Genomic DNA, 24,714 nt, shown 5'->3' on the forward strand with positions numbered 1-24,714 from the left:
CTCTGAAGAAGAACAGGATTAGTAAGTCTGAATAATATCGACTTTCATTTGAGATGCAGGACACTTACCTCGAACTTGTTGCGTTTCTTCCTTCAGTATCCTCGCGAACTCTGCCGTTTTCACTCCAGGGGCGCTGGGTCTTGGAGATGTTCGAGGTCGGTCCTCAGGTCGGCTCTTAGCTTTCGCTTTGGTGCTCAGCTCGGAGTTTTCAAGCAGTGACGCCGGACCTGCCGACATGACTGGGCGCTCCACCACCCGATTCCGAGGCAGGCCGTACCAGCGACGCAGCTTGGACGACGACGTGGGTTTTCGAGGATCGTATTCCTTCATGTGGCCCTGCTGCTGGATCTGCATCTCACTCCGGTTCAAGGCGACGCGCAGCGCCTGCATCTCTTGCGTGTCCATTAACCTCGGAGTGTACGGGCGGTAGTCAGAGGTCACTTCCAGCTCGGAGACGCCCTCTTCGAACCAAGTTTCGCTCTCGTCGTTTTCCCAGGCTTGTCCGTCGCTGTCGCGCTCGCAGTCGTCTTGGCCTTCGTGTTGGTTCATCCTGGGCTGGTACTACTCCGCACTTGCGAGATCGATGGCGATAAACAACACAGTTAGACGAGAGTTCTCCACCTATTCTCCACCTATTTTCGGCACGCGATAGCAGGCAGATCGCTGGTTTCTCTCGAGGTGCACCCGAGACACTGTGAGCGAAAGCTCAGAGAGGATGTACGTGGGCGAGGAGGTCTTCGGAAGGCAAGTACACCAGAGAGTTGATCTACTATTAATAATATTAATTTAATATTAGTAAAGGAGAAATATTGATGGATCTGCAGAGTTGTATCGGACGTTGGTGCTGACTGATCGGTTGTCTCAATCATGACCGCAGCAGTTGTTCACACGTGAGTACAAAGATTTTGACGAGGGCTTTGGAAATGTCCTGTGTTCGCTGCTACTGTCCACGTATAACCTTGCTCGGCAAGTGTATGCTCCAAGCTTCTGCTCGCACACCGTCGCAGCGCATGACAACCACCTCGCTATAGCACTCGACGCCAGCCTGTCAACGTGACAAATAGCTCGCGCATAACCAGCAGCGATGAGCGATTGTGCCACATGGCTGGAACCACAATCAAACCTCGCAAAAGTTGACGGCAGGGGGCATGAACCGCAAGCGTTTGCACCGCATTATGGCTCGAATTCCCAGCCGCAATTCTTCGACTCGTTGCCCCTGAAGCAGGCTAAGCCATCGTTCATTTTCTGATTCCCCGGCGACCAACACCTACAACGCTGTCCCCACCGCCCGCCCACGTCGGCTACAATGCCAACCCCGGAGGTCGTGTACACTTCGGGCAAGGAGATGCTGGGGCATGGGCCCATGGAGCTGCACCAGGACATCGCCACCAAGATCGAGGCCGCTCTCGGGGAACCGTTTCCTCGGATGGGAGTTCGCTTCAAGCACGTGTCGCTCTCCGCCGACCTGGTGGCGTTGACAACCAAGGACCCACAAACAGCCGATGAGCTACCGACGCTCACCAACGAAGTCCTGAAAGCTTTCGCGTCGCGGTCGTCCAAGACGCGCGCAGTACGGAAACCCATTCTGCAGGACGTCACGGGGTCCTTCCGACCGGGCACCATCACGCTCGTGCTCGGTCAGCCTGGCTCGGGCAAGTCGGCTCTCATGAAGCTGCTCAGTGGACGCTTCCCCATGGGCAAAGCCGTCACTCTGGAGGGTGAAATGACCTACAACGGCGTGGCTCGCGAGACGCTATTAAAGCGCCTGCCGCAGCTCGTCAACTACGTGACCCAGACGGTCACGCACTTGCCCACGCTGACTGTGCGTGAGACGCTCGAGTTCGCCTACGAGTGCTGCGGCTCCAAGCTCAGCGCGTGAGCGGAGGCTCATCTAGCTTACGGATCCCCGGAGGAAAACGCTCGTGCTGTTGACGCGGCGCGCGGCGTCTTCCAGTACTACCCGGACATCACTCTACAGTCTCTCGGGCTCACCGATTGCCAGAACACGATCGTGGGCAACGAAATGTATCGAGGCATCTCCGGAGGCGAGAAGCGACGCATGACCACAGGCGAGATGGAGTTCGGGCTCAAGTACGTGACGTTCATGGACGAGATCAGCACGGGGCTCGACAGCGCCGCTGCCTTCGACATTGTCGCTGCCCAACGCAGTATCGCCAAGAAGCTCCATCGCATTGTGGTGATCTCACTGTTCCAACCGTCACCGGAGATTTTCTCTCTGTTCGACGACGTCCTCCTTCTGAACGACGGTCGAGTGCTGTACCATGGACCCACGCAATCGGTCCAGAGCTACTTCGAGTCGTTGGGGCTGACTTGTCCGCCCGAAAAGGACATCGCCGACTTCCTCTGTGAACTCGCTACTCCCGACCAAAGCGTGTACGAGTCCGTGCAGTCGATTCCAGGTCGTATCGCACCTCCACGCACTGCTCACGAGTACGCGGACCGCTGGATGACGCCACCACTCTTCCAGCAACGAGAAGCCGAAGCGGACGCACAAGATTGACAAGTGAACGACCACAGCAACGTCACGAGGAGGTGCATGGCCGACGTAACGGAGTTCCAGCAGAGTCTCCTGGCCAGTTTGCGGACGCTTCTGAAGCGTGAAGCCATTCTGAGCAAGCGCAACGACGCGTTCGTAAAAGGCCGACTCACTCTCGTTCTCATCGTCGGCCTCATTTTCGGAAGTCTCTTCTTCAGATGGATCTGGCGGACGCTCAAGTCTCGATGGGCGTCATCTTCGCGGCGTCCCTCTTTCTTGGTCTCGGTCAAGACGCAAACCTCGTCGTATTCTACGACGCGCGTAGTGTCTTCTACAAGCAGCGAACCGCCAACTTCTACCGCACCGCTGCATATGTACTCGCGTGCTCGCTGATCGAGATTCCGCTGGCCCTAGCGGTGAGTCTCATCTTCGGGTCGCTGGTGTATTGGCTTGGAGGTTTGGTGCACGAGGTGGGGGCGTTCCTCCTCTTCGAGTTCTTCCTCACTCTCACCATCTTAGTGTTCGCAGCCATGTACTTCCTGTTGGCGGCAGTGTCACCGAATCTCAACATTGCCAAACCCGGACTGGTTGACGTGGCTCTATTGGCTCGACCCCGTGGCGTGGACTGTGCGCAGCATTGCAGTGAGTCAGTATCGCAGCAGCAAGCTCGACGTCCGCGTCTACAAGGGCGTGGACTACTGCTCGACCTACGGCCACACCATGGGCGAGTACTCGCTCGGTCTGTTCGATGTGCCCTCCGACAAGACGTGGGTGGTCTACGGCGTCGTCTACTTGGTCGCGACGTACGCCGCGATCATGACGATCTCGTACTTCGTTCTGGAGTATCACCGCTACGAGCGGCCCGAAAATGTGGCACTGCCTCACGACGAGTCTGTGGACGAGGTGCCAGCGGAAGCAGCGTACAATTTGCTAGCTTCACCGCACGCGAGTAAACCCGAGAAGAGCTTGGTATTGGCGATGATGACGTCGTTGTCAATATGAAGACTTCGACGCACCAAATCAAGATTCCGCCCCTGGTCGTCGCTCAAAGACTTGTGGCACACCGTCTCGGTGCCTGGCGGTCGAGGCCAGCCTGCGAAGAACGTCGACTTGCTCAAGGGGATCACCGGATACGCCTTGCCAGGGACGATGACAGCGCTCATGGGATCCACTGGAGCTGGCAAAACCACGCTCATGGACGTGATCGCGGGTCGGAAGACGGCAGGCATCATCAAGGGCGATATCCTGCTCAACGGGTTCCCGGCCACCGACTTGAGCATCCGCCGCTGCACCGGGTACTGCGAGCAGACCGACGTCCACTCCACCGCTTCGACGTTCCGCGAGGCGCTAACGTTCTCGGCGTTTCTCCGCCAGGACGCTACAGTCCCCGACAGCGTCAAGTACGACACGGTGGACGAGTGTCTGGAGCTGCTCGGGCTTGACGACGTCGCCGACCACATCATCCGTGCCAGCTCCATGGAGAAGATGAAGCGCCTCGCGATCGGCGTCGAGATGGCTGCGCAGCCGAGCGTGCTGTTCCTGGACGAGCCGACCAGCGGCCTGGACGCGCGCTCCGCCAAGTTGATCATGGGCGGCGTGCGTCGAGTGGCCGACTCGGGACGAACCGTGCTTTGCACGATCCACCAGCCGTCGTCGGACGTCTTCTCTCTCTTCGACAGCTTGCTGCTGCTCAAGCGAGGGGATGAGACGGTGTACTTTGGTGAATTAGGGCGTGGGGGCAGCTCGATCGTCCGGTACTTTGAGGCCATCCCGAGTGTCCCTCGCATCGAGAAAGGCTACAACCCGGCCACGTGGATGCTGGAAGTGATCGGAGCCGGTGTCGACAGCCACCGCAAGGCCGACCCAAGCGTAGCCACTACGCCAAACGGACCCCAGCAGGCGGGGATAGCGTCACCACCGACTTTGTGTCAGTCTTCAACGCGAGCTCCAACAAGGCGCTTCTGGACGCCAAACTCGCGGAGTCGGGGCTCTTCCAGCCGTCGACGGAGCTGCAGCCCCTGAACTACGCGGGCAAGCGCGCGGCCGGCAACGCCACGCAACTGCGCTTCCTGCTGCGGCGCTTCTTCACCACGTACTGGCGCACGCCGTCGTACAACCTGACGCGCCTCGGCATCTCGCTGCTGCTGGGCTTCATCTTTGGCTTCGTCTACCTGGGCGCCGAGTACGACACGTACCAGGGCATCAACAGCGGCCTCGGCATGGTCTACCTGTCCACCATGTTCGTCGCGCTGGTGTCCTTCATGAGCGGACTTCCGCTGGTGTACGAGGAGCGGTCGGTCTTTTACCGCGAGCGCGCGGCGCAGGCCTACAACAGCGTGTGGTCCTTCCTGAGCTTCAGCCTCGTGGAGATCCCGTACGTGCTGGCGGGCGCGGTGCTCTTCACGGCCGTGTACTACCCCATGGTGGGGCTCGGAGGCCTGGCCGAGGCCGCACTCTACTGGGTCAACCTCGCGCTGCTGATCCTGTTCGAGGCGTACCTGGCGCAGCTGGCCATGTTCTCGTCCCCGACCATGGAGCTCGCGACCATCCTCGGCGTCATGATCAACGCGTTCGGGCTCATGCTCACGGGCTTCAACCCTCCGGCGCTGCAGATCCCGGCGGGCTACAAGTGGATCTACGACGTCTGTCCGCACCGCTACAGCTTCTCCGTGCTGGTGGCCATCGTCTTCGGCGACTGCTCGGACGCGCAACTCGCCGAGATCGCGCTCGCCAGCGCCAATGACACGAGCGCGCTGGGCCTCTCGAGTGCTCACAGCGTTGGCCATGCGCTTCGTCAACCACCAGCGGCGTTAGGTACAAATAGATGCATCTACAAGTTGAAGTTGATATCATGTTCCACCAATCAGAGCTCCGTTATGTGAACAAAAAATGTGTTCACGAGTTCAAAGATGTTCACCTTGAGCAGATATAGAAGGCAACTAACCATTGCCCTTGCCTGCAACTCGCGAAGTAGGAGAGATTTTATTTTGTCTACTACGGTAGCCATTAGAATCCTAAAATCCACGGCGGCGGAAACACTAATACCAGCCCAATCTTTCTTCAAGCAGTCTGCAGCATCACTACCGGTAAGCTCCCGGCACCCAAAGTCTATGGGTCTCATAAAAATCGACTGCGCCTGTGGGTTAGTTGAATCGCGATTCGTACATGGTTGATTACATCACTTTGTTTAATCGCGATTCGTAGCTAAGTTGATGAGTACTATCAAGTACAGTACATGTACACAACCGTAGGTGGAGCAGCTTTACTGCATTAGCAGTGCTATTCTGGAATTAACAGCAAGCTTTGGCTGCTACGTGTACATGATATAGGCACGCGCTCGCGTCAGTTGCGACGGGCACAGCGGGGTATCTCTCGTCAGATAACTTGTTGAAGCGCTGGATTGTAAGGGAAAGCTGCAGGATCGGTTGTGCCCCTTCTTTCGAGTGTTTGCCAACTTGGCACTGCCAACGTCTGGGTGGCTCCAATTTGTCAATCGTCGACAACCAGCCTCTTTCTCACTTCCCAGAAAGCGCGCCCGGAGGACGATGCGGCGCTTTTTCCTCGTGTTGCTGGTTGTCGCCCTCTTCACGGTCGTCGATGCTGCTTTGACGACTTCGGTAAGGAAATTGACCACGCTAAGTACTGACCTCCCCGGCAAGAGGTTATTAAGAATTGAGACAAAGAGAGGGAAGGACAGTGGAGGAGGAGAAGAAGAAGGAGCGAGCGATCACTGCTCCTGGCCTGTCGAAGCTGTCAAAGGTTAAAGAGTGGTCGTCGAAGGTGAAAGAGTGGAGGCTGTCCAAAGTCAAGGAGTGACCTTGACAGATTCAAGGCCTGGTACGCCGATTACAAGCAGGTGAAAGCCTGGACGAAGGAGAAGAAGACGCCGGACGAAGTATTCAAGCTGCTGCAGCTCGACCAAAACATCGATACCGTTCTCAATAGCCCAAAGCTCACGACGTGGGCCAGGTTCCTGCTGTCCTACAACAAGAAGAGCGAGAATGATGTGACCTTGCTCGGAACGCTGACCAAGTTCTACGGCAACGAACCGTTGGCGAAGATTCTCGAACTGTCGAGATGGAAGTCGGATACGAGGCTACTTGCTAGCGGGCTGCAGAACGCGCAGTTGACTGGTTGGCAGGGCAACGGGCTGACCACGGACATCGTCTACAGTATGCTGAAGGTTGGCGATCAGAGCGTGGAGAAGCTGCTCGCGAACCCGGCGTTGCACGTCTGGACCTACGTCTCCTTTCGGAGGACCGCGCACGACCCAGAGAGTTACGTGTACATGGTCATAGTTGATGGCGTCGTACGACGAGATGGGACTAGCCAAGGCGATCCAGGTGGCGACCAAGGACAAGATGGTGACCGAGTTTATCTCCAAGCGACTGCCGACGGCGCAGTTCAAGTTGTGGAAAGAGGAAGGCCGGGCGCCGAAGGAAATCTTCAACATGCTCAGCCTGGACACGAACAAGTGGCCATATGACCCCAACGTGGAGGTCTACAGAGCATACAAGTTGTATCTATTGTAGGCATTTCGTGTTACTTGTTTTATGAAGCGATTCATGGTCTACCGCAACACATTTGTGGTGGCTCGCTTCAAGTGGTGCGATGCTTCGTCGCCACTTGTGGATGGTCAGTGGCGTGTTGCTGGAGCCAAACCATCTTGAATTCCAAGCTGGAACGTGAAGTGACCCACCTTGATTAACAGTTGAAGTTGTTAATATCATTTTCCACCAATCATCGACCGTCGTCCGCTCGACGGGCTCCGTTATGTGAGACTTGTGACTCAGGCGCACCGCTTCGTCGCTAAGAGCCTAAGTCCGCTCACTCGCTCGTTCGCCTGCGGTTGGACAGCAGCAGCCACGCGCGTCTTGGAGGAAGGCGGATCCTTCGCGGAGTGGAGTGATCGCCGTCGATATGGTACGAGCGAGAGTGCTGTCTACCTGCACTTGTGTGTAGCCATTGGGGCGACTGCAGCTTCAGATTCCGAGTGAACTTTGTTCTGACGTTGTGGCGACGACATGAATCGTAGGCATCCGATGCACAAGATCCGCAGCGCCGCGCTGCCTCGTCACAGCCGACTCCGCCGGAGCAGTTCTCCATCTTCCCAGCCTTCACGCCGGACCCCATTCGACTGGCGGAACTCGCGGGCTCGTCGCTCTACTCGCCGCCAGTTTCGTCCCGAGGGGCGGAGACGCGGGAGATCTTCGCCTCAGTCAGCAACGGTCAGGCGTTCTTTGAGCTGCTGGAGGCTCGCGGACTCTCGCTCGGTCCTGCAAGTGGTGGGGGCTCAGAGGGTGGGGACTCTACCGGGAATGGAAGGATCGACGTAGTTCGCTGCGAGGACGGGAGGAGGAGGACGCTGCTGCACCAGGCGTGTCGGTGCGGCAACGTGCAGGTGGCCAAGTGTCTGCTGTTCCATGGAGCCAACGCCTCGGCGCGGTGTCGAGATGGGAGGACGCCGTTCCACAATGCGGCGGCGTCGACGCGAGCGACGGCGCTGCAGCTACTGAAGCTGCTGTTCGAGCACGACCCGACAGGAATCACAGCGGTGGACGCGAATGGCTCGCATTTGCTGCACCTTGCTGCTATTCACGGCAATCTCGAAGTTATCCAGTGGTGTGCAGAGCTGACAACGCAGCCGACCGGCAAGAAAGATGCGTTGAGGAGCCCCAGGCCTCTCATATCTCGATACATGGTGCCGCTGGGGGTCACGTCCTTCAGCGGGCGGAGTATTCTCCACTATGCAGCGTACAATGGACGCTTGGATATACTGAAATGGCTTCTTGGTGAGGAGAACCCGCGTCGTGGTGAGCTGGCGTTGGGCGCGATGGACGCCAATGGGTATTCCGTTCTGCATTACGCAGCGATGGGGGCGCCGCTGGAAGTCTGTGAATGGCTCGTGCTCGAAGCCCCACCGCGGCATCAACTCAATCTGACAGCAAGAACCAGCGAGGGGAAGTCAGTTGTGGAACTTGCTGCAGCTCGGCCAGCTTCTATCCAGAAGTTCCTGGCTGAGGTGACCAGAGTGCCGAGTGTTCCTTCAGGTTTGCGTTGTTTAGGCGCAGACACGACTTCGTTGGGCGTGGGCTGGGACTTGGAGCCGGCCAGCACAGACACGCGCCTTTGGGAGACTCTGAAGCCCTTGTACTTCCACTTGGAGGTGTGCAAGAAGCCCGCGAGCTTATCCCATGCCAGTGGATTCCTCACAATGCTCATGTTAATGCCACCGGCATCGCCAGCGAGCCCGAGAGCATCGCCAGCTGTGTCTTCTGCGCTGCTGTCAGCAACATCCTTGTTGCACTGGGAACCGCTCGGCGTTCTACTACAGCCTGAGGCACGTGAACATTGGCTCTGTGGACTGGAGAAAGACACCGAGTATCTCGTGAGAATGCGCGCACGGAATCGCAATGGCTTCAGCGGATACTCGTTGCCGAATCTCTCTGGAGTATTCACGACTAGCGATGGTGGTCGACGCCGCAGCACCTCAAGTCTCCAACGGTTCTTTGGGGCCATTAAAGTGGATCCGCCGATGGAAGACATCGCTCTCTCGTTTATTGGAGACCTGCACTTCGAGCTGATAGAGGCTCGAGGTCTACCGCGTGCCAGCACGTCCACTCTGTTGGCATCACCAATGAGCCCGAAGTCCCAGAAAGCTTCTCAAGGGCGCTACTACGGAGTGGTAATCATTGAAACACCCGCAACACCGGACGTCGAATGCAGTGGAGACTCGCGCGCCAGCAACAGATTAATTTATTGCGTGCGGTCTCCGCTGGCATCGCTGCAGCAAGATCTGGTGCTATCCGGGAGCTCGCAGGTGTGGCGGCATCCTCGATTCGCACTCAGCACTGTGTTTCGTGTACCCGAGTCTCTCTCGAACACCCAAGTAACCATCGCCGTACACCACGAAACCCAAGGACAATGTGATTCAAGCTGCGTCGGTCGACTCACACTCTCCCTGCTCGATCTGGTGCAAGGGATGCCGGCTAAAATGCAGTGGCTGCCTCTGATTATTATGAACGACCAACAAGCCGATAGTAGGGTAGTTCTGCTGCGTACACTTTTCCTCCCGAACGGAATCTCGGAGCTACCGCATCCGACAGTGCCCGATATGTGGGGCTCTACGGCTGAGGAACTGCTCAGCACACCACAAGCGCTGACATCTGGAAAAGGAGATGAAATTGGAAGGGGTTCGCCTCCCAGTTCGTCGAGTTCGTCAGCGTCGACATCTTCCACCTCCTCGTGCTCAAGCTCGTCGCCGTTCTCACACTCCTCCTCGTGTGTAGATCGATTGGGTTTTGCAGTTTTTGATCCCGAGATGCAGCTACGGAATGGCGAGTGGTGTCCCCGCAGAGTCCCCTCTGGAGCTACGAGGTCCTACGCGTACTATCAACTCTTGGTCGATGCTCTGGAACGGCTACAGGAGACACGATGGCGAAGTCTCCGGTGCAAAGTTCATGCTGGGAAAACGAACGAAGTGCCTTCCGTCTGCTACGTTAAAGGTACGAACACTTCAACTGGCAAAAACTGCGACGACTTTTTCGGACCTGAACCGTGTTCCTTCGGCACGAGTGAGCGACGAGAAGTGCGGGAGCTGGTCTGGCGGGGGATACCCATGTCTCGTCGAGCCGAGTTGTATTCACAGATGAGCGGGGTGTCTACGACTCAGCACCAATTCCCGCGAAACTACTTCTTGGGCCTAACTCATCGACTCGAAGACCCGGCGGATGCGGTGCATTCTGGAGCGAAGAACTCGCGCTTCGCAGTCGCCAAGAAGCAGATCCAAGTGGACTTGAAGCGCACTTTTGCTGGTAATGACGAGTGCTGGCTCACGTCGGATGCAGGGCAGAAGTCGCTACAGCGCGTGCTACTCGCCTATGCGCTGCACAATGACGATCTGGGCTACTGCCAGTCCATGACGTTTGTCGTGGGGCGTCTGCTGTGTCTGTTCCACAGCCAAAGTTGCGATGGTGAGGCTGAACTACCGATTCAAGACGAGGAACGCGTGTTCTGGCTCCTTCACGTGCTCTGCGAGGACTTCTTCCCGTCCTACTACACGCAGGGAATGACTGGGTTGCAGGTGGACGGCGCCGTGCTGGAAAAGCTCATGCGGATGCGGCTCCCGAAGTTGTACCGGCACTTCCAGCAGCTGCACACGCCTCCGATGGGACTTGTACTCGTAACACAATGGCTGCTGCCGCTCTGCTGCGCCGTCTTCCCCAGCGAGACGACGTTCCGGTTCCTGGATGTGCTCTTCTACGAGGGATCCTCGGTTGTGTTTGCAGTGGCGATCGCGCTGCTACGCGTCTCACAGCACGAACTGCTGGCCGAGAATGTGGACTACACGCAGCTTTTCCGCTTTCTCCGCGCCCGAGACCAGCGCCTTCACGACGCACCATTGCTGATGGAGGTGGCGTTTGAAGAGCACCAGCTACTCGCGCCTCAAATCGGGTCTCTACGACAGCAAGCGGCTCGAGAACTAGGCATCGACCAGGACCAGCAAACGTCAAAGCCCGCACGCGCCAAGAAGATGTCCAAGCTTCCAGTCGACGAGTTGAGACCGGGAGACGTCGACATCAGCATCTGAGACCCCGCGAACTTCTACAGGAATTCAATGTTTATTAGCACAATACTGCAACAACCGTGCCTTTTACTCGGCCAGCGTGGCCGTTGTAGCGGCCTGGATGGCAGCTTTGACCGTCGTCTCGCGCTCGTCACCGCTGCCGCTGCTCTCCCCGTCACTAGATGATGCGTTCGTGTCGGAAGTGTCAGCCGTGATGTCGCTGCCGTCGTCGCTGGGAGCTGTGGTCGCAGCCAACGCCTTGGCCTTGGCTTTCTTCTCCTTCTTCTCCTTCTCCCTCTCCTCTCTGCGCTCCTTCTTCTGCTCCTGCACGCGGTCGATCGTCTGCAGCAACGTCGTCATGATGTGGACGGTCTCCTGCGGGTTCGAGATCCAGATCGTCGTGGCCGCGTCTCGCGAGCGCGTGTCGTTGCCTGTCCTAGTGAAGCGGTCGCCCACGTGGAGACACTCCTGGCCCTGGATGTTGCGCAGCTCCTCGCTGTCGCGCAGCTCCTTGGGCAGGAACCGGAAGACGTACTTCTGCAGCGCCTGGATGCCCAGCGCCTTGTGGCCAATGTCCACCCACACGTCGTTGCCTCCGTTGAACGCGCAGAAGGGCACGCTGAAGTGCCGCAGCTCGTGCTGCAGCGTGAGGCTGATCTCCTCGAGGTTCTCGTACAGAATGCGCTTGTCCGACGTGTTGATGATGCCGATGGCGCGCTCCTTGCGCAGGATCTTGGCCGACAGGTGCAGCGTCTTGACCGTCTCCTCCAGCACCTTCTCGGCCGCGTCCAGCAGCGCCGTGACCTCGTGCTCGGGCCAGCGCTCGCCGCGTCCGTCCTTCCAGACGGCGCCGTCGATCTCGCGCAGCCCCACGACGCCCGAGACCTTGTCCGTGTACGTCTCGAAGAGGTAGTTGCACTCTCCGCCCATGACCAGGAAGCGCGCACGCTCCTCCATCGTGAGCTGCTCGAGCGCGTCCAGGATGCCGCGCAGCCGCTGCTCGTAGCGCCCCGGGTTGCCCGGGTACCCGGCGGCCGTCACGAGGGACACGACGACGCCCCGGCGCAGCAGCTCGACGATGATCCGCACCATCCTGGACGCCTTGCTGATGCTGCCGCCGTCCTCGTAGATGGTGTCGTCGGCGTCGAACGTCACGAGCTTGAGCTTGCCGGCGATGGCGTTGGTCGTGGCCAGGTTCAAAATGTGGCGCACCTCCTTGAACGTGGGCGGCACGCGCTTGCGCGCCAGGAAGTGCGTGCGCGCGTCGTACTCGAGCGCGGCGCGCGTGAGGTCCAGCGGCAGGAAGATCTTCTTGAGCTTGGGCAGGAACTTGAGCAGGCGGCTGCGCTGCGGGCTCTCGACGTGCTCGGCGATGAGCTCGCTCATGAAGCGGAAGACCTCGAGCACCGACACGCGCAGCTCCGCGCCGTCGTCCACGGGCGACATGATCCACTCGCGCAGCAGCTCGATCATCGGGTCCTGCTCCTTCAGCATGGTGTATTGGCGGGCGTGGGCTCTTGGTCCTGGCCTGGTACTGGTCTAGGCGGTGAGGTCTGGTGGGTGAATTCGGAAGTGAGCTGAGCCTTGTGCCCCATTTTTTGCGGCTGAATGCGAATCGTGGGACCATTTTTGGTCAATTGGTGGTCCCGTCAGTATTCTCACTTGGCGTTTGTATGGAGCACTGAAGCGGGGAAAGATGGGCCGCGCAACGTCACCCTGCAACGTCATACGCTAGCTGTTGATGGCCCAGATGTGGCCCGATCGGCCATCATATCTATCATAGTCTCCGATACCCCCTACAGCTCTGGCAATGCTGCCGCTCCGAGCACTGCAAGTGTCTGGATAGCCCCCCGCGTCAAGCTGCCCGTGGTGGATCTTCTCAGCGTTTTTGCTTCTCTTCTCGGCTCTCTGCTTCTCGTCCAGTCGCGACTCGCGACGACCGCCGGCAACGCCTGCACCGTTGAAGCGTTGACCAAAGAGCAGAGCGTGCTGTTGTCGCCGTGGATTCTCGCCACGAACATTCGAGAGTAGAGAGCTGCTGCTTCGCACCGAACTCGGCGCCTATTTTGAGGCGATGGCCCCGACGTTCCACGCCCGCCACGCTGGACGCGAACCGCGAAGCGACGCGAAGCGCGCCTAAAGCTGGTCGACTGGAGGCCGCATGGCGTTCAAGCTGACCCCGACCGAGAGCCTGCGCGCGTGCGGCGTGCTGGAGGAGTCGCTGGAGAAGATGAGCTTCCTGGGCAGCATCACGCCCGACATCCTGCAGCACCGCGAGGAGCTGTCGCAGGTCGTGGGCGAGGAGATCTCGCGCATCATCCAGGAGCAGCGCCAGCTCGAGGGCAAGTACGAGAAGCTCATCGCCCAGCGCGCGGTGCTCAAAGGGCTGGCCAACAAGTCCAAGTTCAAGGAGAACCAGCGCGAGATCCAGGAGGTCAGTCGCCTGCTGCGCGAGTCCACCAAGAGCCTGTGCCGCAATCTCAAGGAGAACCCCAACTTTGCCGGGAACCTGCTCAAGATCCAGCAGGAGCGCGAAGGTTTGCTGGAGCTGCTCGGCCATACGCTGACGGAGATGAAGAAGCACGGCACGTTCGAGACGCTGCTGACGTTCGTGGCCGACGGCAAGAGCACGCAGGAGAAGGCCCACGAGATCCTCAAAAAGGAGCGAGAAGCAGTCGACGAGGTCAAGAGGCTCGGGGCGGAACTAGCGAGGGAGAAGCTCGAGCACCAGAAGGAGGTGGCGGAGCACAAGGCCGCGATCCTCCGCCTCAAGGAGCAGATCCTCGCTGTCAAGTCCAAGACGCAGATCGACATCCGCTACGCGCGGAACGAGGCCAAGGCCAAGCGCAGCAGCACGGCTCGAATGTACCACCAGCTGATGGAGGAGCAGCACGACCGAATCAAGGATCTGCAGGGCAAGTGCTCGACCGAGACCAAGGTGCACGACGAGACTGTGCACTTTCTCAAGGACCGTCACGAGCAACTTCAGACCGAGCTGGCCGAATGGAACGCTAAGTATCAACAGGACACGCAGGCAAAGCAGGCACAACTGCGAGAGCTACAGGAACGGAAGGCCGCGAACGCTCTGAGACTGGAGAATTTCCAGAAGAGGTGGCAGCAAGAGATGACCACCATTAAGCAGAAAGAGGAGGAGCGTCAGCGGCTGCTGGAGCTCGAGGCACTGCGCAAGGAAGAGCTCAAGGCTCAGAATACGGCTGCGAGGATCATCCAGGTCGCCTACCGCGCGTACATGGCTAAGAAAGAGGAGAAGCGCAAAGCTACTGAATCCGAGAAGAAGGCAGGGAAGAAAGGAGGCAAGAAGAAGGGCAAAAAGTAGCGTACACTATCGGCAAATACGAGCTCAGTACAACTTTATAATTCTAACGCGTTTGCGAGTATGGAAGTTGTCGCTGGATTTTGTACTTCCATCGTCCTCGGTCAGAATTGGAACCAGCTTAAGTTTAGGAATCTTATAGCAGCTCATTCTGCGAGGAATCTCTCTTGCCATGGTGCTCGGTAGTATTCCACGTTGATGCGATGCCAGTTCCTCAATTCGCTGATCAGTACCAAGTGCGCACACTGCGATGCCGAGTGATAAGCAATTCCTGTTGTGGTCCCTCCCGCTGGCACTGGTGGCGTTTCTGGCGGGTCCTCTGGCTGTGCTGCACTCCTTCGACTTGATAGCGCCAACTCCAGCAACGAATAATGCACCGCCAATCGACACCAGCGACTTTGGATTAGTCGCAAACAACAGTGCTGCTGCCAGTTTACCCGACACCATTCCGCTCATGTTCGAGGTGGCGAAATACCCGGCAATCGGTCGCCAAACGCTAGAAGTGCACCACCTCCGCTTGCTGAACTTGACGTCATTTGCCGAGATGGTGAGTCGATCAGCAGACGAGAGGGCTCCATCGACTGCGATCGTCGGGTATTTGTCAATGACTGAGGTCTTGAGGCACAAGAAGAGAAACCCTGGAAGCTACCCCGTCGGCGATCTGCTTCTCGTGACTGATGTCCACTTCACTGGCTTCGACGATGAAACTGGAGAGCGCGAGTCGTTGATCCTTGAAACCCAGCGAGTTCGACGCTTCCGACTCAAGAACGTGCAGTACGACGAATCCACTGAGCTGCTCTTTGGCCAAGTAGAGTGGATCGGAGAGCAGTCAGCATAGCAATTTGTAGAGCCCATTACTCCAATTAATCCTTTTATCTTAGAGCAGGAAGGTGTCCATTACGTGGTGGACGACGTCGATACCCGAGTCCAAGGGCTTGTCTGGGTTTGCTCGCTTGGCAATAATGTGCTCATGCGAGAAGATGCCTCCAAACAGGACATCAATGCGGCGCCACCCCACGCTCTGCACTGAGAGCAGCATGCCACGCAGCTCGTCTTGCTCGACGTCGGCAGTGAAGGCGTACGGCAGTTGGTCCAATATCACGTCGCCTGCCTCGAACGGCTCTGGTCGTGTGTCGGCTGAATGCTTTGACGGCGCACTGCCGACAGTTTTCCCACGATGACGATGGAAATGGTGTTTGCGTCTGCCACTGTCGCTGGAGTGCGAAGTCTTCCTGCCAGGGTCGGACGCGTGGCGCCGATTGCTTCTACTGCTGCTTGGAGTGCTGCTGGTGTTACTGATGCCGCTGCCTTCGACATCTTGGCCACTGCTCGACTGCTCCTCGTCATTTGAGGGAGAAGAAGCAGCCGCGTGATTCGGCGTCATGTACTTGAGGGCGAGACGCTTGACCTTGAGCGGAATCGTGTCGCGCAGCTTGCGTGCGCTCTTCAGCGAGTCGAACGCGATGTGGGTGTATATCGGCGACATCAGGAACTCCCTCCCGCTCAAGCGGTACGGATTGAACGCGCGTACAGCGGCGCACGTGTACGGCACCTGCATGTCGAAGAAGATGCTCGAGTACAGCGTGCGCGCCTTGAACATTTGTAGCGCCTGCATGAACTGACCCCGCGTCAAGCAGCTGAGCAGAGGGGGCGCAGTGGATTCACCGTGCTTGCTCTTCTTGACACTCTCACCAGACGTCACGCAGCGCACACCAAAGCTCGTGTTACTAAGCGCCACGAGCCATCTCCAGTCACGCTGAACGTCTTCCTCTGGGATGCGAAGCACGCAAAGGTTCGTCTCAATTGGCGTTGCGCCGGAAGACTCGGCAGTCCAACGGATCTGGATGTCGAAGTTGCCGAAGTCGTCGGTCTTCTCGTCTTCACCGTTTTGCCCCCATCCGATGAAGCTGGAGTAGTAGCTGGCGTCGTCGTCAATCTTCTTCCCATTGGGGAGCAGTACCTTTACGTCTGCGCACGAGAGATCAACCTCGAACTTCAACTTGCTCGCAACGCCGTCCTCTTTGTTCGCGAACACTTGCAGCTTCCGATCACTGAGAGCGCAGTCGTACAGCTCGAATGCTTCTTGATCATGGTGTGTCTTCGCACCACCTGGGAGGCTGACAAGCAGCGGCCCCTTCACATCCGACCAAGCTGCACAACACCGTCACAGTCAGCTCGATATCCCCAAGCAAATAACAGCTCCCTTAGGTTGCCGTACCTGGATGGAAGTCCTTGTCCATAAACGCCCTGGACGCATTGCTCAGCTCCTGTGTTTCTTCCGTTGCCTCGTCATTCAGAGTCAACTGGGCCCCCGTCCTGCTGAAGATCTTGGGCATCAGCGCATTGAACACGACGTTGGTCGCGCCGCGCCGAGGTCGCCGGATTCCGAGGTGCGGCGTCGCCAGCGTCACGAAGTTCTGCACCGCGTCCAATAAACCACAAACAAACCGGTAAGTCAACCTACACTCCTACAGCTATCTATACGTCGTCTGCACCCTACCATCGGCTCTACTTTGTCGAAGAACCCGCGGACCAGCAGCAGCCCGATGCAGTAGCGGTTGTAGAGTCCGCCGAGCGAGTGGCCGATCATCGAGAGCTTCTGCAGCTTAGGCATCTTCGCGGCCAGCTGCTGGATCTCGTCGGCCAGCCGCTCGCCGCCCTGGTCCACGCCGTCGTACGTCTGGAAGAAGCTCGCACCGTTGCTCTCGCCCGCGTGCAGGTACAGCTCGTCCGCCTGGAACTGCGCGCGGAAGATCTCCACGAAGCGCGCGAAGTCGTGCTTGCTGCCCAACAGCCCGTGCTGCAGCACCACCAGGTGCGTGGCGCGCTGCAGCTGCGCGGCGTCTTCGTGGGTGTCGCGGCGAGGCGAGCGCATCGTGCTGTGGGCTCCGAGGAGAATTGAGGAATGACGCACTTGGGCTTCCGCGTAGCTCCTGGTTTGATTATGGCGCGGGTGCAGCCATTTTCTCAGCGTGAACCGCGATTGGCTAAATAGATGAAAATCCATTTCCTGCGACGTGTGACGAGGTCAATTGTGCATGTTTTGGTGTTGATGCCGATGGGCATTTGGCCGCTGCCGGTGCGGTAAACATCGCTGCAGGGCGAATCGCCCTGGACGATCTATGGAGAGCGAACGAGTATTGGCTGGCGACTACGAGGCATTATCCTGGCCAGTGGCGGTCTGGACGTGCATCTGCGCCTGTCGTGGACGTTAGTTGAAGTGCCCAACAGTTAAGAGGATGAAGTACAGCTCATTCATTGGATATGCTGGTCTACTCTTCACTACGAGGCAGCTTGCACCACTCGACACCGAAGAATGCGGAGACGTCGAACGTAGGATCGGTCGGATCGATGTCGTCCAGGCGGCTTGTGAGCTTGCGGTAGCGGAGAGCCTTGCGCGCTATTTGACTGTTGCTGGAGTTGGTGTCGGCGCCCTGCAGCACGGAGTCTAGCAACTGCTGAGCTTTCGCGCAGTAGCGAGAGCGCTGGTCTTCGTCCTTGTATAGCAGACGCACCCGGGGCCTCACGAGGGAATTGCAAGTATGGTCGAGGTCCTCGTCCCACGAGAATCGTCCGTCTTGTGATGTTTCGGGTGTCCTCCGTCCTTTTGATACAGCGCAATAGGAAATACCTCCGCTGTATTGGTAGCGCAGGCGAGACGTTCGTATCGGGCTTGAAGCCATGAAGGGGGGTTGTTCTTCTACCGAGTAGAATGGAAAATGACGAAACGCGGCTGGAACACAACGACGACCAGTTGGAAGCGAGTACTCACTCGCACGTACCTGAAGTCCAGAGAGGCTCTGGTCGCTCCTAAGAGACCAGTAGTGGCTTCGTCAGAGTAACGTATACTTTGCTGGTCGTGCACTGCTCCTGGTAGGGATATTTGTGTTATCTGCCCTGAATCTACAAGTTACTCGTCGCTAAGAACATTGTGGGCAATCGCTATACAGCTACTGTAGTTATCAATGGTCAGTTAATAGCTACACTCGTCTGGTAGTTTATGAGCATCCAGCATCATCAAGCTGGTCTTGAGCACCGGTGGTAGACATCTATGAACTAGTGTGTGTGGAACGTAAATTCGTTTTTGTTCACATAACGGAGCTTTGATTGGTGGAACATGATATCAACTTCAACTTGTAGATGCACCTATGTGTCTCTAGCGCTGCTGGTGGTTGACGAAGCGCATGGCCAACGCTGTGAGCGCTCGAAAGACGAGCAGGATGGCCACGAAGACGCCAATGTACTCTCCAATGCGCTCGTGCTTGACTCCGAAGACCTCGTCCACGTATAGCTTGACTGGGATCTCGCCCACGCTCGCAGGCGCGTTCTGCACGACTCGACAGCCCAACGGGTAGCTCGAGAGGTCCAGCGCGCTGGTGTTATCAGCGCTGGCCAGCGCGATCTCGCCGAGTTGCGCGTCCGAGCAGTCGCCGAAGACGATGGCCACCAGCACGGAGAAGCTGTAGCGGTGCGGACAGACGTCGTAGATCCACTTGTAGCCCGCCGGGATCTGCAGCGCCGGAGGGTTGAAGCCCGTGAGCATGAGCCCGAACGCGTTGATCATGACGCCGAGGATGGTCGCGAGCTCCATGGTCGGGGACGAGAACATGGCCAGCTGCGCCAGGTACGCCTCGAACAGGATCAGCAGCGCGAGGTTGACCCAGTAGAGTGCGGCCTCGGCCAGGCCTCCGAGCCCCACCATGGGGTAGTACACGACCGTGAAGAGCAGCGCGCCAGCCAACACGTACGGGATCTCCACGAGGCTGAAGCTCAGGAAGAACCACACGCTGTTGTAGGCCTGCGCCGCGCGCTCGCGGTAAAGACCGACCGCTCCTCGTACACCAGCGGAAGTCCGCTCATGAAGGACACCAGCGCGACGAACATGGTGGACAGGTAGACCATGCCGAGGCCGCTGTTGATGCCCTGGTACGTGTCGTACTCGGCGCCCAGGTAGACGAAGCCAAAGATGAAGCCCAGCAGCAGCGAGATGCCGAGGCGCGTCAGGTTGTACGACGGCGTGCGCCAGTACGTGGTGAAGAAGCGCCGCAGCAGGAAGCGCAGTTGCGTGGCGTTGCCGGCCGCGCGCTTGCCCGCGTAGTTCAGGGGCTGCAGCTCCGTCGACGGCTGGAAGAGCCCCGACTCCGCGAGTTTGGCGTCCAGAAGCGCCTTGTTGGAGCTCGCGTTGAAGACTGACACAAAGTCGGTGGTGACGCTATCCCCGCCTGCTGGGGTCCGTTTGGCGTAGTGGCTACGCTTGGGTCGGCCTTGCGGTGGCTGTCGACACCGGCTCCGATCACTTCCAGCATCCACGTGGCCGGGTTGTAGCCTTTCTCGATGCGAGGGACACTCGGGATGGCCTCAAAGTACCGGACTATCGAGCTGCCCCCACGCCCTAATTCACCAAAGTACACCGTCTCACCCCCTCGTTTGAGCAGCAGCAAGCTGTCGAAGAGAGAGAAGACGTCCGACGACGGCTGGTGGATCGTGCACAGCACGGTTCGTCCCGAGTCGGCCACTCGACGCACGCCGCCCATGATCAACTTGGCGGAGCGCGCGTCCAGGCCGCTGGTCGGCTCGTCCAGGAACAGCACGCTCGGCTGCGCAGCCATCTCGACGCCGATCGCGAGGCGCTTCATCTTCTCCATGGAGCTGGCACGGATGATGTGGTCGGCGACGTCGTCAAGCCCGAGCAGCTCCAGACACTCGTCCACCGTGTCGTACTTGACGCTGTCGGGGACTGTAGCGTCCTGGCGGAGAAACGCCGAGAACGTTAGCGCCTCGCGGAACGTCGAAGCGGTGGAGTGGACGTCGGTCTGCTCGCAGTACCCGGTGCAGCGGCGGATGCTCAAGTCGGTGGCCGGGAACCCGTTGAGCAGGATATCGCCCTTGATGATGCCTGCCGTCTTCCGACCCGCGATCACGTCCATGAGCGTGGTTTTGCCAGCTCCAGTGGATCCCATGAGCGCTGTCATCGTCCCTGGCAAGGCGTATCCGGTGATCCCCTTGAGCAAGTCGACGTTCTTCGCAGGCTGGCCTCGACCGCCAGGCACCGAGACGGTGTGCCACAAGTCTTTGAACGCGACGACCACGGGCGGAATCTTGATTTGGTGCGTCGAAGTCTTCATATTGACAACGACGTCATCATCGCCAATACCAAGCTCGTTCTCGGGTTTACTCGCGTGCGGTGAAGCTAGCAAATTGTACGCTGCTTCCGCTGGCACCTCGTCCACAGACTCGTCGTGAGGCAGTGCCACATTTTCGGGCCGCTCGTAGCGGTGATACTCCAGAACGAAGTACGAGATCGTCATGATCGCGGCGTACGTCGCGACCAAGTAGACGACGCCGTAGACCACCCACGTCTTGTCGGAGGGCACATCGAACAGACCGAGCGAGTACTCGCCCATGGTGTGGCCGTAGGTCGAGCAGTAGTCCACGCCCTTGTAGACGCGGACGTCGAGCTTGCTGCTGCGATACTGACTCACTGCAATGCTGCGCACAGGCCACGCCACGGGGTCGAGCCAATAGAGCCACGTCAACCTGTCCGGGTTTGGCAATGTTGAGATTCGGTGACACTGCCGCCAACAGGAAGTACATGGCTGCGAACACTAAGATGGTGAGAGTGAGGAAGAACTCGAAGAGGAGGAACGCCCCCACCTCGTGCACCAAACCTCCAAGCCAATACACCAGCGACCCGAAGATGAGACTCACCGCTAGGGCCAGCGGAATCTGGATCAGCGAGCACGCGAGTACATATGCAGCGGTGCGGTAGAAGTTGGCGGTTCGCTGCTTGTAGAAGACACTACGCGCGTCGTAGAATACGACGAGGTTTGCGTCTTGACCGAGACCAAGAAAGAGGGACGCCGCGAAGATGACGCCCATCGAGACTTGAGCGTCCGCCAGATCCATCTGAAGAAGAGACTTCCGAAAATGAGGCCGACGATGAGAACGAGAGTGAGTCGGCCTTTTACGAACGCGTCGTTGCGCTTGCTCAGAATGGCTTCACGCTTCAGAAGCGTCCGCAAACTGGCCAGGAGACTCTGCTGGAACTCCGGTACGTCGGCCATGCACCTCCTCGTGACGTTGCTGTGGTCGTTCACTTGTCAATCTTGTGCGTCCGCTTCGGCTTCTCGTTGCTGGAAGAGTGGTGGCTTCATCCAGCGGTCCGCGTACTCGTGAGCAGTGCGTGGAGGTGCGATACGACCTGGAATCGACTGCACGGACTCGTACACGCTTTGGTCGGGAGTAGCGAGTTCACAGAGGAAGTCGGCGATGTCTTTCCCAGACGGACAGACTAACCCCAGCGACGCGAAGTAATCCTTCGCCGATGCTGTGGGTCCGTGATACAAGATTCGTCCCTCATTCATCAGGAGAACGTCGTCAAAAGTGCGAATATCTCGGGCGAAGGCTGAAGCAGTGAAATGACCACAGTTCGGTTCAGTGTCTTGCCGATACTTCGTTGAGCCGCAACAATGTCGAAGGTGGCGGCGCTATCGAGCCCCGTGCTGATTTCGTCCATGAGCGACACGTACTTGACACCGAACTCCATCTCGCCCGTTGTCGTTCGTCGCTTCTCTCCGCCCGAGATGCCGCGATACATGGCGTTGCCTACGATGGTGTTCTGGCACGATTCAAGACCGAGAGACCGCAGGACGATGTCGGGGAAGTGATGAATGACGCTGCGTGCCGCCTTAACCGCCAGTCCGTTCTCTTCCGGTGATCCATGAATGAGTTGCCGCTCCAGGTCTCGCTGAGCTCGGCCCCGCAGCATTCGTGCGCGAACTCGAACGTCTCGCGCACGGTCAAAGTGGGCAGATGCGTGTCGGTTTGGGTCACGTAGCCGACAAACTGGGGCAACCTCTTCAAGAGAACCTCGCGAGGGACCCCGTCGTACTCGATCTCGCCCTCAAGATTGATCTCTTTGTCCAAGGGGAAGCGCCCACTAAGCAGCTTCATGAGCGCCGACTTGCCCGACCCGGATTGCCCGAGCACGAGCGTGATAGTCCCGGGGCGAAATGATCCCGTGACGTCGCGCAGAATGTGCTTGCGCACCGTGTGCTTCTTGGCGGAGATGGCCGCGACGGATTTCATGACTTGGTTGGTGAGCGTTGGGAGTTCGCGTTGCGCGTTGGCAATGTGAGAGTCCGTGGGCTGGAGGCTAACGAGATCGGCCGACAGCGACACGTGCTTGAACCGAGTGCCCATTCGCGGGAAGGAGTCGCCGAGCGCGGTCTCAACTTTGCCGGCGATGTCTTGGTGGAACTTGGTGGGCCCAAGCGCCAGCATGTCCTTCCCGGAGGAGTACACAACTTCGGGCGCCATCGTTGCCATCGCGTGTGTATCCCTCACTGGCCGTTTGTTGATAAGTTGGTGCTGGTGGTGCTTGCGGATTGAAAAGTGAACGCCTAGGGCAACGACCGATGAGTACCGCAAAGTGTCAAACCAACCGATTGCGGTTTGCTGCGTGAGGCGTAACACTGCGCGATGACGACCCGGCAAAGGATCGACGGGGGGGGCAAGGAAACTGAAGTCCGTTGCAGATACTGTGCAAATCTTCAGCGCTGATTCTCGCACCGCACCGCTGCCATAATAGTCGCGCAATCTCTATACACAGCATTTGCAGCGTTGCCAGATTGAAAAGTGAGCTCAACGACCTTATCCTCCAACACACACGCAGCATGTAAGTTATGTACCTGTACAGGGCCATTTGGCTTGCTTGGTTGTAGAGTTTGTTGTTGATACCTCATACCGTCCGACATTAGGCTGCTGGTACCTGCCCACGTGTGCTACACGCGTAACGAATAACACCATGATAAACACGAGACGAGAACTTCTACTTTTTCACCGGTACCTCATCTTCCACTCTACTGCTGTTTGGACTCGGTGGCTGCCGTGTCTACAACGGTTGCCCCTCCGGTGGTGTCTGGTGCTGCCTTCCCTAGCATTTCCGCTGCAGCGGCAGCAGGCGACTCCGTGTGCGCGATTCGGGGCTTAAGCCCGATGCGCCGGCGGAAGTTGTTGTTGTCCATCGCGATGGTCTGAGCCATCGACGACCACGACGCCCCCAGCCAGTAGAAGAACACACCCTGCGGCAGATTCGCCATGAGCGGGATGGCAAAGATAGTGCCGTATTGCCCGAACTGGAGAACCTGCGTCCAGAAAGAACTCTTCTTGCGGATGGAGAGTTCCAGGTTGCCGTACGTCGATGCCGCTGCGATGATAGGTAGGATATACGTGCTATCCGTCTCCATCAGGTTTTTCCAGAAGAGCAGTCCGCCCGAATCGAAGCCCGCAAAGTTGCCGGAGCGCACCATGTCGCGCGCGCTGTACGCCATGAGGACGAAGATGGGGATGTAAGCAACAGAGCCCATGACCGTCTGCACGGGCCGCGTGTTGTACTTCTTCGTCACAGCCTTGACGCCTTTCCTTCCGAGTAAGATGGCGTCAAGATGTCCCTTGTGGTCCGAACCAGGCTGCACCACAACATCATCGTCAAGTCAGATCAATGCACCACAGCTACAGCAACAATAAATTCGCCAAAATTCCACCTACCGTGAACGTACGCGCGTACTTGTAGGCCGAGTACAGCTTGCTAAAGTCCGGCTTTGCCTGAACCAGCCTATGATCACCAAACAAAATCACTTCACTTGAGTGCACTGTACACCTCTATAATTGCCAGTCTAAAAGCTGTTTGCACCTCTGCATGGCCTGGATCTGGAACACGTAGAACGGGAAGATGGCGGCGCGCACCGTCACACCCGAGAGCTGCAGACAACGCACACAGCACAGCACAGCACCACAGCATTAGCCTTCTTCCACCTCTCATCAGTCGGCCAATAAACCTCCGTCCTACCATGAGCGTCGCCCACCAGGGCAGCCCCGTGGTGGTGTGCACCGCCTCCAGCACCGACTGCACGCCCTGCACGATGGCCCACGGCTCGCCGCCCGTGCCGCTGCCAGTGACCGCAGCTGCCACGTCTGCAAATGTATACGCTCCAGCATCAGTATCTGCTGTCACTTAGTGAGTAAACGCATTGGAGACGCACCTGTGAGCTGTCCGTCGGCCATCGTCAGCTCCAGCGTCGGCGGCGCCGCATCAGAGGTGGAGAAGTGGCGGTTGTCGAGCGACAGCGGCACTCCCAGCGCCGGGAAAGCGGCCTGCACGCTGCCCAGACGCAGCGGGTGCTGGGCTCCAGATAGCGGCGTGCGGCGCAGCCCCTGCGCCCCGCGACGCAGCGCCCCGAGCGCTCGTTGCTGTCCGCTCATCGTCGGCGGCGTCAAGTGCGCTTTGCTTTGCGGTCGCCGCTCATTGAGACGCTC

General features: G+C 58.3%; 10 protein-coding genes across 10 annotated transcripts; 5 read left to right on the plus strand and 5 right to left on the minus strand.

The window, feature by feature from the left end:
- Positions 1–1,306: 1,306 nt before the first annotated feature.
- Positions 1,307–5,515, plus strand: PHYSODRAFT_248007 (hypothetical protein; the record flags this gene model as incomplete). The annotated part of the gene is made up of 7 exons (XM_009527345.1): positions 1,307–1,822; positions 1,913–2,451; positions 2,539–2,653; positions 2,716–3,139; positions 3,549–4,424; positions 4,934–5,311; positions 5,508–5,515. 7 exons carry the CDS (start codon positions 1,307–1,309, stop codon positions 5,513–5,515), a joined length of 2,856 nt encoding a protein of 951 aa, XP_009525640.1.
- Positions 5,516–6,042: 527 nt separating this feature from the next.
- Positions 6,043–6,261, plus strand: PHYSODRAFT_285803 (hypothetical protein; the record flags this gene model as incomplete). Its single annotated transcript, XM_009527346.1, has 1 exon — positions 6,043–6,261. One exon carries the CDS (start codon positions 6,043–6,045, stop codon positions 6,259–6,261), a length of 219 nt encoding a protein of 72 aa, XP_009525641.1.
- Positions 6,262–8,195: 1,934 nt separating this feature from the next.
- Positions 8,196–11,087, plus strand: PHYSODRAFT_351007 (hypothetical protein; the record flags this gene model as incomplete). The annotated part of the gene is made up of 2 exons (XM_009527347.1): positions 8,196–8,232; positions 8,485–11,087. 2 exons carry the CDS (start codon positions 8,196–8,198, stop codon positions 11,085–11,087), a joined length of 2,640 nt encoding a protein of 879 aa, XP_009525642.1.
- A 63-nt stretch (positions 11,088–11,150) lies between these two features.
- Positions 11,151–12,557, minus strand: PHYSODRAFT_502616 (hypothetical protein; the record flags this gene model as incomplete). Its single annotated transcript, XM_009527348.1, has 1 exon — positions 11,151–12,557. The coding sequence occupies one exon, from the start codon at positions 12,555–12,557 to the stop codon at positions 11,151–11,153; it is 1,407 nt and encodes a 468-aa protein (XP_009525643.1).
- A 667-nt stretch (positions 12,558–13,224) lies between these two features.
- Positions 13,225–14,400, plus strand: PHYSODRAFT_299990 (hypothetical protein; the record flags this gene model as incomplete). Its single annotated transcript, XM_009527349.1, has 1 exon — positions 13,225–14,400. One exon carries the CDS (start codon positions 13,225–13,227, stop codon positions 14,398–14,400), a length of 1,176 nt encoding a protein of 391 aa, XP_009525644.1.
- A 247-nt stretch (positions 14,401–14,647) lies between these two features.
- On the plus strand, positions 14,648–15,235 carry PHYSODRAFT_299991 (hypothetical protein; the record flags this gene model as incomplete). The annotated part of the gene is made up of 1 exon (XM_009527350.1): positions 14,648–15,235. One exon carries the CDS (start codon positions 14,648–14,650, stop codon positions 15,233–15,235), a length of 588 nt encoding a protein of 195 aa, XP_009525645.1.
- Positions 15,236–15,274: 39 nt separating this feature from the next.
- Positions 15,275–17,272, minus strand: PHYSODRAFT_500602 (hypothetical protein; the record flags this gene model as incomplete). Its single annotated transcript, XM_009527351.1, has 3 exons — positions 15,275–16,548; positions 16,616–16,814; positions 16,898–17,272. 3 exons carry the CDS (start codon positions 17,270–17,272, stop codon positions 15,275–15,277), a joined length of 1,848 nt encoding a protein of 615 aa, XP_009525646.1.
- A 418-nt stretch (positions 17,273–17,690) lies between these two features.
- PHYSODRAFT_429688 (hypothetical protein) lies at positions 17,691–17,915 on the minus strand (the record flags this gene model as incomplete). The annotated part of the gene is made up of 1 exon (XM_009527352.1): positions 17,691–17,915. A coding segment is annotated over one exon (225 nt), but the record flags the coding sequence as incomplete, so codon positions are not given.
- A 638-nt stretch (positions 17,916–18,553) lies between these two features.
- On the minus strand, positions 18,554–22,716 carry PHYSODRAFT_330654 (pleiotropic drug resistance protein ABC superfamily; the record flags this gene model as incomplete). Its single annotated transcript, XM_009527353.1, has 8 exons — positions 18,554–19,184; positions 19,226–19,619; positions 19,682–20,886; positions 20,981–21,303; positions 21,366–21,480; positions 21,568–21,752; positions 21,824–22,144; positions 22,195–22,716. The coding sequence occupies 8 exons, from the start codon at positions 22,714–22,716 to the stop codon at positions 18,554–18,556; spliced, it is 3,696 nt and encodes a 1,231-aa protein (XP_009525648.1).
- Positions 22,717–23,258: 542 nt separating this feature from the next.
- PHYSODRAFT_345961 (hypothetical protein) lies at positions 23,259–24,676 on the minus strand (the record flags this gene model as incomplete). Its single annotated transcript, XM_009527354.1, has 5 exons — positions 24,441–24,676; positions 24,248–24,372; positions 24,092–24,159; positions 23,947–24,013; positions 23,259–23,867 (listed from the first exon to the last, which is right to left on the minus strand). The coding sequence occupies exons 1-5, from the start codon at positions 24,658–24,660 to the stop codon at positions 23,259–23,261; spliced, it is 1,089 nt and encodes a 362-aa protein (XP_009525649.1). The 5' UTR covers positions 24,661–24,676.
- Positions 24,677–24,714: the final 38 nt, after the last annotated feature.

This window comes from Phytophthora sojae (assembly GCF_000149755.1).
Source record: "Phytophthora sojae unplaced genomic scaffold PHYSOscaffold_4, whole genome shotgun sequence".
Taxonomy (NCBI): Eukaryota; Oomycota; class Peronosporomycetes; order Peronosporales; family Peronosporaceae; genus Phytophthora; species Phytophthora sojae.